The 18,562-nt window shown below is 42.2% G+C and overlaps 1 protein-coding gene across 1 annotated transcript; it reads right to left on the reverse strand.

Moving 5' to 3' along the window:
* Nucleotides 1-14,521: 14,521 nt before the first annotated feature.
* On the reverse strand, nucleotides 14,522-16,996 carry LOC141601368 (uncharacterized). The gene has a single exon (XM_074421644.1). The coding sequence runs from the start codon at nucleotides 16,994-16,996 to the stop codon at nucleotides 14,522-14,524; it is 2,475 nt and encodes an 824-aa protein (XP_074277745.1).
* Between the last annotated feature and the right edge of the window lie 1,566 nt (nucleotides 16,997-18,562).

Below are 18,562 nucleotides of genomic sequence, written 5' to 3' on the forward strand. Positions count from 1 at the left end.
GGCCGGAATGAAACTCTGCCCTCTCTTAGCTTCTTCACGGTTTTGAGTAAAGCCGCCTCATTCCCATCAACCTTTCGATGCCTCTGCTTGGTGATTGATCCGGTCCTGGTGTCTTCCGTTTGATAACGGCGAAAAACTGCCATTAACCTGATGCTTGTAATCCCGACGACGCCGGAGCACGTCGATCAAAATAAACAGTATGGGTGGACAACTTAAGCTTGGTGATCTTGAATTTATTTTGACGGGAAGAAGGGATCAATTTGAATCTGGTTTGTGAAAACAGACAAGAAATTAATTTGGGATGCCAATATGACTTGGATTTTTGTTTTATGCATCTCACGATTCTTTCCACCTCTTCATTTTTCTCACTTTTTTTTTTTTTTTTTTTTTTTTTTTTTTTTTTTTTTTTTTGAAAATTCTGATCTGAGTTCAGAGGAAAAGTTTTGGCTATATATTTTCTTTTGTTTGATTGTTTGGTAGTGGTGACACACCAACACGTGAATACGTGGTCCACAAAACTTCACTTTATATTTTTTTTCTTTTTCTTTTTTTATTTTATTTTTTATTTTTTATTTTTAATTTTTTTTGAGAAAAGAAATATGAGTGGTAATTTGTTTTTGTCTTTGTCTCAGGGGACGATATGGTGCACTTTAAGCCGAGCGAATCTAAGACGACTGACAAGAAGTACTTAGTGACGGTCGACAGTGCTGATGACGAAGCAAATAATGGAGTTAAACACACCATCTTTCCTTCGATGACGGGTCCCTTTGCTGAGTCGTGGTTGCCGTTGACATATCCGTCAAGTCTGGATTGCTGGTGGCAGGAACCTGAAAAACCATTGCTGGTGCTCCTTTCGTCCTATCATCGAGAAAGTGCCGACACGCCATCCTTCTCGAAGCTCTTACACTCTCGATGCTCCAGAGGTGAAGTTCAACGAAACGGCAGTTTTCACTTTGGATATGAATTTTCTTATATTCCGCGCTACTGGGAATGGTTAGAAGACATTCTTTGCGAGTGCAGCAACAGTTTGAGATCCGTCTACATTTATAAAGCAGTTTACGCCTCACTTTTTCTCTATCGCCGGAGTAGTCAGCTAGTGGAGTCATTCTGCGATTTTTGGTGTCCACAGACTAACACTTTATTGGCAACGGCGGGAGAAATTTCAATCAGCCTTTGGGATATACGCTCTATCACCGGACTACCTCTAACGGGCTCGTTTTATGATGAAGTAGTGCCTTCAGTCGAGGAACTCCAAGGCTTTGATGAGAACGATCAACCGTACTGTAATACTCCGTATTTATAAGTCTCTGGGTACTCTATCGAGTAGGCCTTACTCTGTCGAGTAAGGGTGAGTGGCGTTTAAAATAGTTTCTGACCTGTTGGGCACTCGATCGAGTAACTACGATACTCGATCGAGTAGGGGGGTACTCGATCGAGTACCTTGGGTACTCGATCGAGTAGCCGGTTTACGGGGTGATGATTTGTCGGGTTTTGTTAATAATGCGATTGGATATATAAACAATTCCGTCACTTCCTTAATACACTTCTATCAAACCTATTTACGTTCAAAGAGAAAATAAACTACGTTCTTCGCATCAATCACATTATTGGCAAATCCCGGAGCTTGAGAGGTCGGATTTCTTTGTCCTTTGTGTCTTTGTGGTCCTTGCGTCAAGGGTAAGTCCTACATACCAATTTTATAGTATTTCGTTAAGTTTCGTTAAACCCTAATTTTGGGATTGGGGGTTTTTGTTATGTTTCTTGATTGGTAGTAATTGCATGATTGTATGTTAGGAGAAGGATTCATAGAAGAAGCCTTTTGAGATCAGCTGTTGAGATCGTCTGATTGTTGTGCTTTCCAGGTAGGATTTCCTACTCAGTATTAGTCCCATAATGGGATGATTGTTGATGTGTTGAGATTGATTGTTTGATATAGTAATTGTATTGTGTTTGTGGTTGTGATTGTGATTGGTTGTCTATGGTTCTCGAGATGCGTTCTCGGTACCGAGTGGAGTCACTTGCGGGAGTGGCTTCACGCCCTAGTTTCGCCCTTCGTGGAACCCGCCACGGAAGGGGATGTGCACATTAATGGGACGGGGTTATCGCTCGGTATGATGAGCGGGGCTTAGGTGGGAACGGCTGCGGTCCCCCATCGCGGGTGGTCCGGTGGACGGTCAAGTATTGGGATGATGGGAATCGGTTGGTGGTGTGTGTGTGTGTGTGTGTGATTGTTTTGTCTGTTTATCTTGTTATTGTTATCTATATTGATTGTGTGATTAGTCGACCCCGTTTAAATGTTTTAAAACCGTGGTGATCCATTCGGGGTGGTGAGCGTTATTGAGCAGGTATGATATGATGCGTATGGGATAGCTGGGATGAGTCATCACGTGGCGATTAAAAGTCTTCCGCCGTGTCGACGATGTTTCATAGCTTTGATAGTTTTAGATGAGACCGTCCGAGAATGTTGTATTTCGGTTTAGCGGTTTTGGTTTTGATCATGTAATCACTTAAACTATATTTACTTTTAAAGTACGTTTCTTAATTGTCTTATGATTATCATTGCCTCGGGGAACCGAGATGGTAGCACTTCCATGCCTTAAGTGGTCCTGGTAAGGCACTTGGAGTATGGGGGTGTTACAAATGGTATCAGAGCGACGATCCTGAAACCTGTAACCAATGAACCTAATGAATATAGGGAGTCAAATTAAAATGAACCCGGGGCAAAGGTTGTAGGAGCTAATGCAAAGACTTGGGAGACGTCCTAAAGTCGCGAACTCGCCCTACAATTTTGAACCGGTCACCATGGGATATGTGTCGGGTTCATTATGTGCTTATTGTGTGCTGTGTGTATCTATGTAGTAGTATGTTGTATGAATTGATGGATGTATGTATGTGGAGAATGGGGAATGTGTAGAAAAGATGGTGATAATGTGATTTCGTATGTTGTTGATTGAAAGCATGTTGCATGATAGTTGGTTTACAATGTTGGTTGGAATTGTTAGAAAAGTATATGAGAATGATGAGTAATGTGTTGGAAATGGATGAATTGATTGGAAAAAGTTGGAGTAGCAATTGCATAAGAATATGAATTTTGTGATCATGACTATGTTTAGGTAACGAAGTGTAATTGTAATGTTGTTGTATTAATAACATAGAAATAAGATTTGTAATGTATGAGAATGTTTTGTGTTACGAAAAGTTATAAAATTTAAAGCATGCGGTTAGTACATGACTAATGAGTTAAATAATATATGTGCATGATGGATGTTGTTGCTTGATTTTTGAAGATGGTAACATGAGATTGGCAATACTGGTTTTATGAGCATCGAGTTGTTTTTTTTTTGTTTATCATGTTGTCATTTAAGTTGTTTCGAAGTAAAAGCAAGTAGTTGTGTTTTCGATTATAGCAAGGTTGTCTTTAAACTGTTATAACTTGAGATGCATAAATGATTTTAATGTGATTCCAATTGGAGGTGATAGCTTGTTCTTTTACGATTCTAACGATAGGTCACACACCCAAAATGACCAAGTAATGAGTGAGTTATGACTATTTTACTAAAAACTGGACAGTCTTGAGAATTGGGGTACTCGATCGAGTAACTAGGATACTCGATCGAGTAAGGGGGCACTCGATCGAGTACCTTAGCTACTCGATCGAGTAGCCCTGGTGATTTGTGTTACGTGCTTCTGATCTTCACCTACTCGATCGAGTAAGTCCCTTACTCGATCGAGTGGCCGGTACTCGATCTAGTGGCCCCTGTTTTGGGTCATATGCTTACCCTTTGACTTCGTTGCATATTATGTTGAATTCAAAGGTGTTATTTTGCTTCTTTATGCATTGTTTTACATGTATGTTGGTCTTGATACGTAAGTTACCCAATCTTATGGTGTAGTGAGTGGCTTTGTAGTGTGAGTAGGAGTTCGGTTGGAGGACATGAGTTATATGTGTTGTGATAGATAGTGGAAAAAGAAAGGGAAGATTGGTATGGTTTATAGAGACATAGAGCATGTTTTGTGAGATGAGATGAGTGATATGTTTGTATGTTGAGTAATGTAAAAAGTAAGTGAATATGGACAAGGGATGATATGAGTCTAAGGAACGTGAGAATGAAAGGATTGAGAGTAAGGATGTGGATAGTGGCAACTTGAGATGTGTAAAGAATTATGGAGGGAGATGGTTAGGAGTCGAGTGAGTCAAGAATATAAGTAGTGAAAGTTCATTTTAAAAGGGGTTGAGAATAGTGGTATATAGTGAACTTTATGGAGACATGTTGCGAGGTGGATTTGTAGACAATGAATGAGTTTGGAAGATTTGGTTTATTAAGAGGTGAAACTACGTGTGATTTCTTTGAGCATTTAACGGTATGAAATAAATTTTGATTTCTAGAGATGTACGAAGGAGATGCAATTGTTTGAACAGTGAACGTTGATTTTATGGATAGATTAGTGGCAAGTGTGAGTGATAACATAATAAGAGAAGATCCATGGTAAGAAAGAATGAGATGATATCGATATAAATAATGGGATGTGAGTCTTGGAGCAAAGAGAAAGCAACCGGAACACTAAAGAGTTAAGAAGAAGTAATAAGGAGTTTTATGGTTAATTGATTTTGTCGAGAGTAAAAGAACAGAATGAGGGGAGTAAAACTAGGAAAACTGTTGACCGGAGTTATGTGATATAAAAGTAAGGAATCGTCAAGATGTATGATACTATCATGGGGATTTCAGTTAACGGTTACATAGGAGTCTCGGGACAACATGATTATTCATGAGTTTCGAGGAATTAAGGGAGTAAGAGTTGGTGGAGTATTTACACGATATGAGATTTTTGGTGGAAAGTTAGATGACGATACAATTAAGATAGTATTGGGAATAATGTTGAGGTAATTTTGTTGATGGGTTTGATGTTCTTTATTTGGGGATGTTAACCAAAGATAGGAGAAAAACCGTGTTGTTTTGATATGAGTGTAAGAGGTTTGTTATACGCAAGCGGTGGTGGTATTATGGTGTTGTCACTAGTGGTTAAGGGTGATGATAGATAAGAAAGACAAGATCTAGAGAGGTTGATTTTACAAAGGCGATTAATAAGTACGGTTATGAAAGAGTATAAGATGTGGTTATATGAGGCGGGTGTTAGTAGTTGAGTATTAATGGTGTGGCTACATTTGGGAGAGGGTGATGGATATGCGAAAGGGAGAATATGTTATGAGGTGTATACGAGTTAAGCTCGGGCGACAGGTAGCCTATGTTGAGTGGTAACTTACGTGATCGGGATTGATTTGGTTGGATGTGATTATGGGTCTATGTTATATATAAATGTTGGTGTGAGGTTCTGACCTCACAAGAAGTGGTATGATATGATAATTATAAAGTTGTTATCTGAATGTTCTGTAATACATGTGGGATACGATAGCGTAATGGAATGATGTTTTAAAAGGTAATAGTTTGACTGTTTTGGCATGACTAGTTATGTTTGTATATATTCACGATACATGTTAATCTGTGATATGGTAAGGGGATGATATTCATGAGGTTATCTGTTTATTCATATAATATGTTGCTTTGTGAATTGGTAAAGTGGATTTGAGTAAGTTTTCTTGTCCGAAAGGTTATTTCCGAGTAAGTGTTTATGGAATTGTATGTAGTTGTGATGTCTATCGATGTGGTAGTGGTGCCTCGGGTGGTGATCCGGGCACGGTATTTAGTGTTGTGATGCGGGTATTTTCGCACTGCGGTGTGGCTGTTAGTGACGGTGTTACGATGCCGTCACCGGTTGTGGTGGAGTAGGCAGGATGATTACGATATGAGTTTTCGAAAGTACATACCAGTTATACATAAACTGTTGTTTTGTTTGATGTTGCTTCCTGTGAGTTTCAGTTTGTACAGATAGACAGTTGTTTTGTTTATTGATGTTTCTTACCGGTTAAGTTTTGGTATGGGGGTAGAGTATGATATGAAAAAGAGTCGTATATGTTTTCGTTGTTGTCATGGTATAGTGACATTCTGTTAATGGGACACGGTTGTGAGAGGTTGTTACAATAATTATGATCTTGTTCTAGTTAAGGTTTCAGTAGTCATAGTCATGGCAAGTGATTCGTAGAACATGTGTGGTAATGATCTGATATATGCAGGTGATTCATAATCCTTTGTTGAGACATCGAGTGTGGAGTGTTGAGTAATTAGTATCGTGTTAAGTTATGTATGAGTCTTGCGGTAATGAAAGAAAGGAACTTGAGGATCTAGTGTGAGTGTACGTAACAAGTGTGGATCGTGAGTTATGCTTTTGGCGATAAGAGTTTTATATAGTTTATATAGAGAGGTGTGTCATGTTGCGGTAATAGGGAATAAGTGAAGTTTTGGGTTAAGTTAAAGATTTTGTGGTATAGGTTAGGTGGTGTGACGAGTGAAGTGAAGTATGAGAGTTGTTTAAGTAAGAGAGCCTTGGATATGTGCATGGCGAGTGTTTAGATTGTAGGTGGTTATCTTTGACAAGCGGTGGTGATGAGGATAATGAAAGATATATCTAGGATTTAGTATCACTGAGTTACGAGGACGTAACATTTATCTTAAGAGGAGTAGATGCGATAAAAGAGATTTTGATGGGTGTGCATATGGTAATATATTTGGAAGTTTGAGTCTTGATGTCGAATAAAAGGTTGATTCGTGTTGTGGTTAACTTTGTTAAAGGTCATGACTGTGCTTGTAGTAGTTCGATGTTTAGGAGTGTGAGAATATTTCACTTGTGTTTGAGTTGGATGATGATGTTTATGAGTGTAAGTAAACTTCGAGGACGAAGTTCCTTTTAGGGTGGTAGAATGTAACATTCCGTTTGATGTCTATGAGTGTCTTGATTTTGGATTTGATAGTGGATGATATTATGGAGCTAGCAGCGTTAGAGGATGGTAGTTGGTTATGTATGGAGTTGGTGTCGTGAGAGATATATATGTGGTGGATACGATATCGTTAGTCATGTTAGGGAAGTAAACATAGTTGGTGGAGTGGGTGTTAAGAGTTCATGTTTTATGTTTGGTCGAGTTCTTAGCTATGTTGCTGTGTCTTGGTCGAGTTAGTATGGTTGTTTTTATGTATGGGTTGAACTTCGGGGACGAAGTTCTTTTTAAGGAGGGAAGACTGTAATACTCCGTATTTATAAGTCTCTGGGTACTCTATCGAGTAGGCCTTACTCTGTCGAGTAAGGGTGAGTGGCGTTTAAAATAGTTTCTGACCTGTTGGGCACTCGATCGAGTAACTACGATACTCGATCGAGTAGGGGGGTACTCGATCGAGTACCTTGGGTACTCGATCGAGTAGCCGGTTTACGGGGTGATGATTTGTCGGGTTTTGTTAATAATGCGATTGGATATATAAACAATTCCGTCACTTCCTTAATACCCTTCTATCAAACCTATTTACGTTCAAAGAGAAAATAAACTACGTTCTTCGCATCAATCACATTATTGGCAAATCCCGGAGCTTGAGAGGTCGGATTTCTTTGTCCTTTGTGTCTTTGTGGTCCTTGCGTCAAGGGTAAGTCCTACATACCAATTTTATAGTATTTCGTTAAGTTTCGTTAAACCCTAATTTTGGGATTGGGGGTTTTTGTTATGTTTCTTGATTGGTAGTAATTGCATGATTGTATGTTAGGAGAAGGATTCATAGAAGAAGCCTTTTGAGATCATTTTGTTGAGATCGTCGATTGTTGTGCTTTCCGGTAGGATTTCCTACTCGGTATTAGTCCCATAATGGGATGATTGTTGATGTGTTGAGATTGATTGTTTGATATAGTAATTGTATTGTGTTTGTGGTTGTGATTGTGATTGGTTGTCTATGGTTCTCGAGATGCGTTCTCGGCTGAGTGGAGTCACTTGCGGGAGTGGCTTCACGCCCTAGTTTCGCCCTTCGTGGAACCCGCCACGGAAGGGGATGTGCACATTAATGGGACAGGGTTATCGCTCGGTATGATGAGCGGGGCTTAGGTGGGAACGGCTGCGGTCCCCCAGCGTGGTGGGTCCAGTGGACGGTCGATTGGGATGATGGGAATCGGTTGGTGGTGTGTGTGTGTGTGTGGTTCAAATTTGTCTATTTATCTTGTTATTGTTATATATATTGATTGTGTGATTAGTACTGACCCCGTTTAAATGTTTTAAAAACTGTGGTGATCCATTCGGGGGTGGTGAGCAGTTATTGAGCAGGTATGATATGATGCGTATGGGATAGCTGGGATGAGTCATCACGTGGCGATTAAAAGTCTTCATTTGTGTCGACGATGTTTCATAGCTTTGATAGTTTTAGCGAGAGACCGTCCGAGAATGTTGTATTTCAGTTTAGCAGTTTTGGTTTTGATCATGTAATCACTTAAACTATATTTACTTTTAAAGTACGTTTCTTAATTGTCTTATGATTATCATTGCCTCGGGGAACCGAGATGGTAGCACTTCCATGCCTTAAGTGGTACTGGTAAGGCACTTGGAGTATGGGCCCCAAGTTGCAAGTATTTATTTTCTGCGTTCCACCGGATCTCTCTTTCGGCGAACAAAAATGGCAAAGTACCCTTTGAAGACTGGTGTCGTTTTTGGTTTAAAGGCACCTCCAAGTATTTTCCTTCGTCTAATGCATCAAAGAAGGCACATTTCCCGATTCTACGACAAGATTTTTCTTCATACGGTGAACCTTCGCAATGGGACGAGACCACTCATGACTTCTTTCTTACTTTAGGCGTTCCGGAAGTAGAGAGACGACAGACGTATCTTTCAGCCTTCCTTTCTTGTTGGCTCTGCGCATTTGTTCTCCCTGTTCATGATCTAGGCCACATACGAGCGAGCGTCTTTAAAGTTTCTTCTTTGTTAGCGAGCAACCAGATGATCTCTTTGGCCATACCAGTATTAGCGAGCATTTATCGAGGTCTGAACGACATTTCTACTTCGGCAACGCCGGGCAAGGACCATGGACATTTTGCTGCACACTATGTTTACGGGTGGCTTGCCATGTACTTTCGTTCAAATAGATCTGTTAGCCATTCGTTTGTTGAAGGCACTATGATCGAGTTTCAAGGTCTCGATGCTGTCAGAACCTTTCGGTCTACCGAGGCAAGAGAGCGGATTCGATCTGTCACCCAGGTTTGGTGGCACTCCACATTTCATGGGACTAAGGAAGATGCGGAATACAAGGATGATGGCCGTAACATGATGCGTCGACCGAATGACTATCTTATTGCGTCGCGATCTAGCTTCTTAACTTTAAGGCATGATGACAACTTCATCGTCGAACCGTATAGTCCTCATCGTTTTGCGCGACAACTGGGTTTTCATCAGAATGTTCCAGGTGTCCTTGATCGTGATATTCGTGGTGGCAACCTCAAACGCCTTTTCCAATTGTTCACGACTTCTGTTTGCTTGAGAACAAATTCACGTTTTATCATCCCGCGAGAAGATTCAAAAATTGGCACTTCAGTCACTCCGGCTTATGCGACGTGGTTGAAGCGATTTTCTGAGTTAATAATTCCATGTGAGGTTAGAAAGTCATCAAAATCTCCGCTTCGGAGTGAGGTCGGACGGTCTTCAAAATCGCCACTTTTGAATGAGGCTAGAATGTCTTCCAAATCTCCACTTCTGAATGAGGCTAGAAGGTCTTCTAATTCTCCCGACGACGATGATGCCACTCCAATTGTGAAAAGAAAGCGAGATATAGTTCAAGGCTTGGCGAGCTCGGATGACTTTGTGAAACGTCCTTTGAAGGTAAAGATTACACAGAGTTCACTCCAGTCATCCGAGGGTCATGCCGTAGCAGAGTCAAAAAAGAAAGCGAAACGTGGTCGAAGTCAGGTGGATCAAACTTTGAAGAAGAGGCCATCACCACCAAAGGGTCAGAGCAACTCGAACGACGCAAATTTGAACGATGCAACTTGTACGCCTTTGTCGGTTCCCTCGAAGGTGAAGCTTACTCCTAACCTGGCTCGTTCGTCTTTGGACGAAGAGGCTCTTCCTGTGAAGGAGATTGTAAAAGAAAATCCCACTAGCACTCGATCGTTTGGATACAAGGCTGAGGAACCTAGTATTCGGCACCTTCTTGACGACGTTCCTGAAGCAGACAGATTTCTTCCAACAGAAGACTATCCTGCCCTTGAAGAGGTAAATGTTTTTTTTTTTTTTTTTTTTATCATTAACCCCGTTTTTTTTTTTTCGCAGGGTTTCATGCCTTTGTTGAGCACCGTTGATGATTTTTCAGACCTTCATGTTGTACTAAATCCCGATAGTCCTACAGAGAAAGCGATGTTTGATGCCATTATGAGTCCAACCAAAGAAGTTTCCTTCGCAGAAAACATGATCCTTGAAACTGAGCGACAAGCGTATTTGTCCATGGCGAACAAGTTGCGAGCAAAGTTGTTGGCATCTCCCATTGCCGAGATTCGAGCACTTGAAAAGGACTGTGAAGCCGTCTTTGAGTATTTCAGGTCAAAGAATGTTGATGTCTCCACTCTTCGTGCCCATGTGGAGAATTATTTTAAGACTGCTTTACAACTTCAAGCTGTGGGAGGAGATTACACGATGAATCAGCCTCATCCTTTGGAGCTTGAGGAACAGATTAAGGATATCAACGATCGTATTTCGAGTGCTGCATCTTTGGAAGATCAAGCAACAAATGAACTCGAGACTTTTCAAAGGAATTTCGAGGAAGATGCGTCAAAAGAAGAGCGGTTGAAGAAGGAATTGGAGGAAGTACAAGCGAGGAAACAACAGTCGGTTGTGTCTATTGCTGCTGCAAAAAAGAAGAAACTCGATCGAGCCTCAATTGTCAAGACTTTAACTCACGATAAGTCCTCTTTAGAAGCACGTATGACGACTACAAAAGAAGAAGCCGGGAAGATTGAACATGCTGAGAAAACTTTCGCTGAAGCTTCTGAAACTTTGAAGAACTTGCAGTGGCTTCTATGATGTCTTTTATAGTATCTTTTTTTTTCTTTGTTTTAGACATGTTTTTCTTTTGACACTTAAGAGTGTGCGGTTTTTTTTTTTAGGATGAATAATAATAAGTTGAGTTTTTTTTTTTTTTTTTTTTTTTTATTTCTCAATCTCATATATTCATTTTGTTTTGCCGTACATAGTTTATACTCTTATGGGCGAGGAGTAAAAGGTTTTTTTTTTTTGGTGTGGCTGGACTAAAGCAAGATGTTTACTTCAGCTGCCTACGTACCCATAAAGCACGAACGAATGTACTTTACGAGATCAAGCCAACGTAGTTCGAACAAAACAGAATTGATTTTGTTTGGGGGGTTTGGCCGCACCTAAGTAAAAGGATTTTACTTAAGCTACCTACGTACCTACAAAGTAACATACTTCGCAGGATCAAGCCAACGTAGTTCCTTAAAGGGATTTTTTTTTTTGTTGTTTGAATCGTTTTTTTTTTTGTGATTTTTTTTTTGTTTTTGTTTTTTTTGGGAAAACGTTTTTTTTTTTGTTTTTTTTTTTTTGTTTTTGTTTTGGGTGTGCAGTTTAGGCTCGTGCTTAGGAGCTTATTGCAGAGTCGTCGTCTTACGCGTAATAGCGCTTCAAAAACTTGGCGTTGATCGGGCCAACACGTACTCCATCACTATCGACAATCTTGTACGTGCCGTTGGTGTAGACCTCTTGCACAACGTAAGGTCCGTCCCACTTAGAGGTGAATTTATTTCCGGCTTTACGAGGCATTATGATAGGTCTTCGAATTGCCAGGACCATATCGCCAACTTGAAAAGATCTAGGACGAACTTTTTTATTGAACGCCCTTGATAGCCGAGCCTGGTAGCATTCCAACTTCTGCTGCGCATCAAGCCTTTTTTCGTCAAGAGCTTCGAGTTCGGCCAAACGCAGCTTGTCATTTTCGCCTTCCGCCAAACCCATTTGAACAGCCATATGAAGAGAAGGGATCTCCAATTCAAGTGGAAGGACCGCCTCTACTCCGTAAACCAAGGCATAAGGCGTTGACTGGGTAGGAGTTCTATACGTGGTGCGATACGCCCAGAGTGCTTCTCCAAGCCTCTCATGCCAATCACGCTTTGATTTTGAAACCATTTTCTTTAACAGATTGCATAGAGTTTTGTTGAAGGCTCCGGCGAGACCATTGGATGGCGCATTATACATTGACGATTTATGTTGCGCGAACTTGAACTTTTCAATCAAGGCATCCATGAGCTTGTTGAAGAAAGGTTTGCCATTATCGGTAATGATGTACCTTGGGACGCCATACCGATATATAATTTGTGTTCGCACGAAGTCCACGACATTCTCCTTTTTCACTTCTCGAAAGGGAACAGCTTCCGCCCATTTCGAAAAATAATCAGTTCCGGCTAAGATGTATAGATGTCCAGCGGACGACTTATTTGGCAAAGGTCCAACTACATCGAGTCCCCAAGCTTCAAAAGGCCATGATGCGACAGTGGGGTGGAGAACCTCTGGCGGTTGATGGATAAAATTTCCATGAAACTGGCATGCGTCACACTTCTTTGCGTAATCCATGCAGTCTTGCACCATCGTAGGCCAGTAATAGCCCATTCTTTTGATTCGGTCGCACACTTTTGGTCCCGATTGGTGAGCACGACATATACCAGCATGAGCTTCCTCCATGGCGTGCAGACCTTCATCTTCATCAAGACATCGTAGCCAAAGTCCATTGAATGATCGGCGATACAATGTCCCTTTGTAGTAGATGAAACGAGAAGAACGACGTCGCACTTCCATCTTATGCCTCGGATCACTTGGCAAGTTATTATGCTCCAAGTAGTCAATGATTGGTTGTCGCCAATCTTCTTTGTCGACGTCATAAACAGAAATCGCATTTACATCTTCTGTTGAATCGTCATATTCTGCTTCTGGTAGCACAACTCATCTTTTATAAATTGGAACTGTAGTAGGAACACTTGCCCCCAGTGCCAAAGTGGCTGCGAGATTTGCGAGAGCGTCAGCCATCTTGTTGGCACTCCTTGGCACATGATCTAGGAAGAACGAATCAAAATTTTGCAACAAGCGGGAAGCTAGTTTGTGATATGGCACGAGACTATCCTCTTTCACTTCGTATTCACCAAGCAATTGATTAATTATCAACTTGGAATCACCATAGATGTCAAGATCTTTGCATCCCATTTCAAGAGCCATTTGTACGCCTATGATCAAAGCTTGATATTCGGCGGCGTTGTTTGTGTACAATTCCGGAAGTATGAATGAATATGGCACGAGGTGTTTTTCTGGCGAAATGAACACGACTCCGGCCCCTGCCCCATCCTGACGAGCGGCTCCATCGAAGTACATCTGCCAAGAAGGAAGCACGTCGATGTAGAAAACTTCTTCTCCAGGGAGTTCATCGGAGAAGTTCCACTCTCCCGGAACTGGATGATCCGCTAAGAAATCTGCCAATGCTTGTCCCTTAACAGCTTTCTGTGGCACATAGACTATGTCGTATTGCTTCAAGAGCATGGCCCATTTGGCGAGTCGTCCAGAAAGTACTGGCCTTGACAGAATGTGTTTGATCGGATCGGCTTTGGAAATTACGTGCACAGTGTGAGCTTGAAAGTAGTGACGTAACTTTTGGATAGCAAAGATAAGAGCTAAACACATCTTTTCGATGGGCGAATATTTTAGTTCGGCCCCAACAAGTGTGCGACTCAGATAGTACAAGGCTCTTTCTTTACCGTCCTCATTCTCTTGGGCACACAATGCCTCCATGGAGTGTTCTTGGGTAGAAATGTACAGAATGATCGACTTCCCCGGAATTGGTGCGGCTAAGACTGGAGGAGTTGACAAATATTGTTTGATGTTTTCGAAAGCTTTGCGACAAGATTCGTCCCAATCGAAAGGTGCGCCTTTTTCCATTAAATGACTGAACGGATGACATCGTCCTGCCAAATTGGAAATGAATCGACGAATGTAAGCTAAACGCCCTTGAAGGCTTCGAAGATCCTTGAGTGTAGACGGCTCAGGCATGTCTTGTATCGCCTTGATTTTGGATTGGTCTATCTCAATTCCTCGATGACGGACGATGAAGCCCAAAAATTTGCCCGAGGTAACACCGAAAGCGCACTTTAAAAGATTCATCTTGAGTTTACATTTTCGTAGCCTTTCAAAAATTGTTCGAAGTTCTTTCACATGATCACCTCTTTTCTTGGATTTGACAACGAGATCATCGACATAGCACTCAACAATGTCATGCAGCACATCGTCGAAAATTTTCTGCATAGCTCGTTGATACGTAGCTCCCACATTCTTTAACCCAAAGGGCATCACTTTATAGCAAAATTTGCCCTTAGGTGTCCGAAACGCAGTGGCTTCTTCATCTTCTAGCGCCATCTGGATTTGATTATACCCAGCGGTACAATCCATGAAGGACAACGCTTCATGTCCTGTCGTAGCATCGATCATGATCTCTGTGACATGAAGTGGAAAATCGTCTTTTGGGCAAGCATCATTCAAGTCTCGAAAGTCGACGCAAATACGAAGTTGTCCATTCTTCTTCCTCACAGGGACAATGTTAGCAATCCACGTGGGGTATTTGACTTATCTTATGAAGCCTGTATCAATCAATTTGTTTACTTCTGCTTCAATTTCTGGCAACATTTCTGACCGAAATCGTCTTCGTGGTTGCTTTTTTGGAGAAACGCCTTTCCTTACGGCAAGTCGATGAACTGCGATCTTTGGACTTAGGCCAGGCATTTCCTTGTAGCTCCAGGCGAACACATCTTTATATTCAGAGAGAAGACTGACATACTCCGTTTTCCCTTGTTCCGTTAGAAGGGCACTTACAAAGACGGGTCGTGGCTCTTCACTTGTGCCTAAGTTGATTTCTTCCAAGTCGTCAACCGTTGCTTGGACACCATCTTCGAGAGTTTTAGGAGTCTCACCAACTTCTATCTCATCATCTGAATCTTGGCACTCTTGTGCCGTCACATGGTTGGACGCAACAAAATCCTGAGCGATCCTCCTATGACTCGACTCCTTCTTTGGATTTGTGAAAACGATGGTGCGTCCCTTTGTTTTCAGTGACACGTCCATAGTTATTTCTACTTCAAGGTGACGTTTCATTCGAGAGGGAATAACACTATGGGCCTCTTTGCTGAGGTCGACTGCAACTTTTGCCTTCAAGGACTTCTTCTGCTTTCGTCGACGTCTCTTTTGTACCTTTGAGCTATCAATGCGACTGAAGACTGATTTCGTTACCTCTTTTCCTCCTATGCGAGTGAACACTGACGTATTTGGCCCTTGCTGTTGAGAACCTGATGCTAAATGGACGCATATGTTCTCTTCCCTTTCTCCCAATCTGTTGAACACGGAAGAGCGAGGCGTAGAAGTTGGTGGTCCCAACCTGTCGAAAACAGACCTTTGCGTCAACATTTCCGTATTATCGCCTTCACTTTCTGCCAGTTCTACCACAATATATTGTGACGACGCTTGCTTCTCTTTACGTCGTGCAGAAATTCGAATGGGCTCGGGATGTGAAAATCCGATACCAGCCCTTCCGACTTCAAGCTTGTTCCCTTGTTGATGCAATTTCTTTTGCGTTTGATTCAGGCCATACGGGGTAACTTCAATCACTTGCCCTAATGGAGTTGGATTTTCAAAATCATATCCTGACTTCGACATGAACTTGTAAGCATTTGGATCGAATCGTCCCTTGTTTAACTCTTCAATAGGTGCTTGATCCTCTTTCATTAAGGCTTTCGTGAATCCGGGCAACGGTTGTTTACTCGCCACAAGGCAATCTGTTCGCGTAACCGGAACAATGACCTTCTCCTTCAAAGTTTGAAGATTGTCTTCATTGATTGTTCTAGTTGACGTAGATGCCTCTTCTCGCGGTGTATACTCTGTGAAAGGCGCCTCCCCATTTTTACGTTTTGATTTCGGCACGTACTTAAAGATTGGCGTTGCTTTCGGCATGGTTGGAGTAACTTTCTTCGCAGACGAATTCGCATTTGTTTGATTGGTCTTTATCAAGACGCTTTCACGATGTTCGACCACCATCAATTCTTTTGCGGCTGGAATTTTGATGTCGTCAACCTTCTTCGAAACTTTGGTCCCTGTTGAAAGGATCGTTGAAGGCAATATCTCGCTTGGCGTCACCTCTTCGTAGAATCGAGCATCAGCAAAATAAGACTCCACCGTTGAAAACGGCTTCACATCACCATTTATCTTCCTTTCACCATCTCTATAATATTTCAGGCATTGATGTAGAGTGGACGCCACGACACCGTTTTCGTGAAGCCAAGGTCGACCAAGCAACAATTTGTATGACGTTTTGGCATCGATCACATGAAAAAGCGTGGTGGATGACATATCTCCCATCGCGAGTTCGACGCGAATCATGCCAATTGCTCTTTGCCCACCGAGATTGAAGCCTTGAATCATCAAGCGACTTTTGGCGAGTTCATTTACAGAAATCCCAAGCTCTTCCATAGTGACTTTCGGCATTATGTTGACGGTTGAGCCTCCGTCCACCAATATGCGACCCACCTTCTTTTCTCGAATGTATCCTGACACAAACAAAGGGCGATTGTGCAGCTTTGATCCCAGTAACAGATCTTCATCGGTAAATGCGAGAGCGGCATTGCAAGCAACACATTTCCTTGATTGATCTGCCGACTCTCCTGCAGCTTTAAGCTTGTCAGCATACGCGTCGGGTTGAAGAATCGCTAAAGACAATTGTTGACGCATCTCTTCAAGCAAGTGAAACATTTGTTGCCATCCCATGCGTGAAGGTAGCGCATCCAGTATTGCATCAATCTTCGTATCCTTGTCTAACTCCGATGGGGACTCTTTATTCGCGGCATCTTCATCATGATCTTCCTCGAAAACGACAGAAGATACGGTGTTCACCGAAACTTTAGGAAAGTAGGACTTAGGGAAATAGTCTCCTAATGTCATAACTTGACGTAACTTCGACTTGGATTTCTTAGGCGATGTTACACCTTGTGGAGACTTCAAAATGGTCCTCCCATGATCTTTGTATGACGCTCTTGTTACTTGCTGGCGAGTCATTCTTCGATGTTGGGATGCTGACTCTTGCCTATTTTGCTTCTTTTGTCGTCGCCTAGTCACAAGGGTCCACCCTTCGTCGTCTTCCTCTTGATTTCGATTCTCGGGAGTTGTCGATACGATGGACTTAAACTCCGTAGGCTTGACGATGCTTACCGGCTCAAGAGTTCCGAACTAAATCATCCATGCACATTCTTTGCTTGTAGAATGAGAATGTGGCTTATGACTTTCGGCAACCACTTGTGCTACAACGCAATTAGACTCAGCGACATCATCTAGATCCAAGAGAATTTTCCCTTCTTCGGCCAAACGCATGATTTTCTTCTTGAGGGTTATGCATTTCTCCAATGGATGACTCACAACCCTATGGTATCGACAATACTTCGGATCGGTCGTGCGTCCAGCTTCACTTGGTCGTTTAGATTCGGGAAGCTCGATCACCTTCTTTTCTAACAGATCATCTAACATTCCTGCTAGATCGGAATCTGGAAAAGGGTATTTCTTTTGCTCAAGCTCTCTCAGAGTTGGCCGTGTCTTCCGCGCATCCTTTGAATAGGTTGTCGCCTTCGTTTCTGTTTTAGGTCGCGCCGAGATTTTCACCGGGTTGGAAGTAGAAACTGACATTACCTCCTTTGAAGTGCTCTTGGACGCCTTGTCGTTTTTCTTATACTCTTTCCTCTCCGTCTTCGCTTCTGAGTGAGTAAAAAGTCGTCCTCCATGGCTAGCGATAGTAATTTCCATGTCGTGAGCTCGAGTGGCTAAATCCTGGAATGTTATTGATTTGTTGCCTTGGAGGATGTAGACTAGCTCCAGATTCATTCCTTGGATACACATTTCAATAGCAGAAGTCTCTGACAGACGGTCTTTGCACTCGAGGCTTAACGCGCGCCACCTACTAATGTAGTCGATAACGGGTTCGTCCTTCCATTGCTTCGTGTTAGTGAGTTCTGTCATGCTTACGATACGTCTGGTACTGTAGAAGCGATTAAGGAACTCTTTTTCCATCAGGTCCCAACTGTCGATCGACTCGGCGCTTAAATCCGTATACCAATCAAAAGCAATCCCCTTCAAAGATCGAACGAATTGCTTGACAAGGAGATCACCATTAGTGCCGGCAGTGTTACAAGTTTCAACGAAATGGGCGATGTGTTGCTTCGGATTGCCCTTTCCATCAAACTGCTGAAACTTCGGAGGTTGGTAGCCAATAGGCATCCTCAAATAATCAATCCTTTTACTATATGGCTTGATGTAACGGTGTTTGTCGACGGAGTGAAAGTTTCCATCGAACTGACTTTTGAAAGCCTCCGCAATCATCTTTTGGACATCTTTGGCCGTAAATGACTTGGCCTTGTCACGATCATCATCTTCGTCATAGACATCTTCGCTATCACCGCTTTGAAACGAGGGGGTGGGCAACTTCTCCAACTTTTTCGTCAAGGCGGCGATCTGCTTGGTTTTCTCTTCGTTTTCTTTCCTGAGTTCGTCGAGAATAGCTTTCATTTTGTTGAGTTGTACCTCCATATTGTCGTCTTCAACAACCATGACGGGTGCAACCATGGAGCACGACCG

Source organism: Silene latifolia, chromosome 9, assembly GCF_048544455.1.
Source record: "Silene latifolia isolate original U9 population chromosome 9, ASM4854445v1, whole genome shotgun sequence".
NCBI lineage: Eukaryota > Viridiplantae > Streptophyta > Magnoliopsida > Caryophyllales > Caryophyllaceae > Silene > Silene latifolia.

Excerpts from the sequence above, each read along its gene's own strand:
- LOC141601368 (XM_074421644.1), bottom strand. The coding sequence starts at position 16,996 with ATGACTCGCCAGCAAGTAACAAGAGCGTCATACAAAGATCATGGGAGG.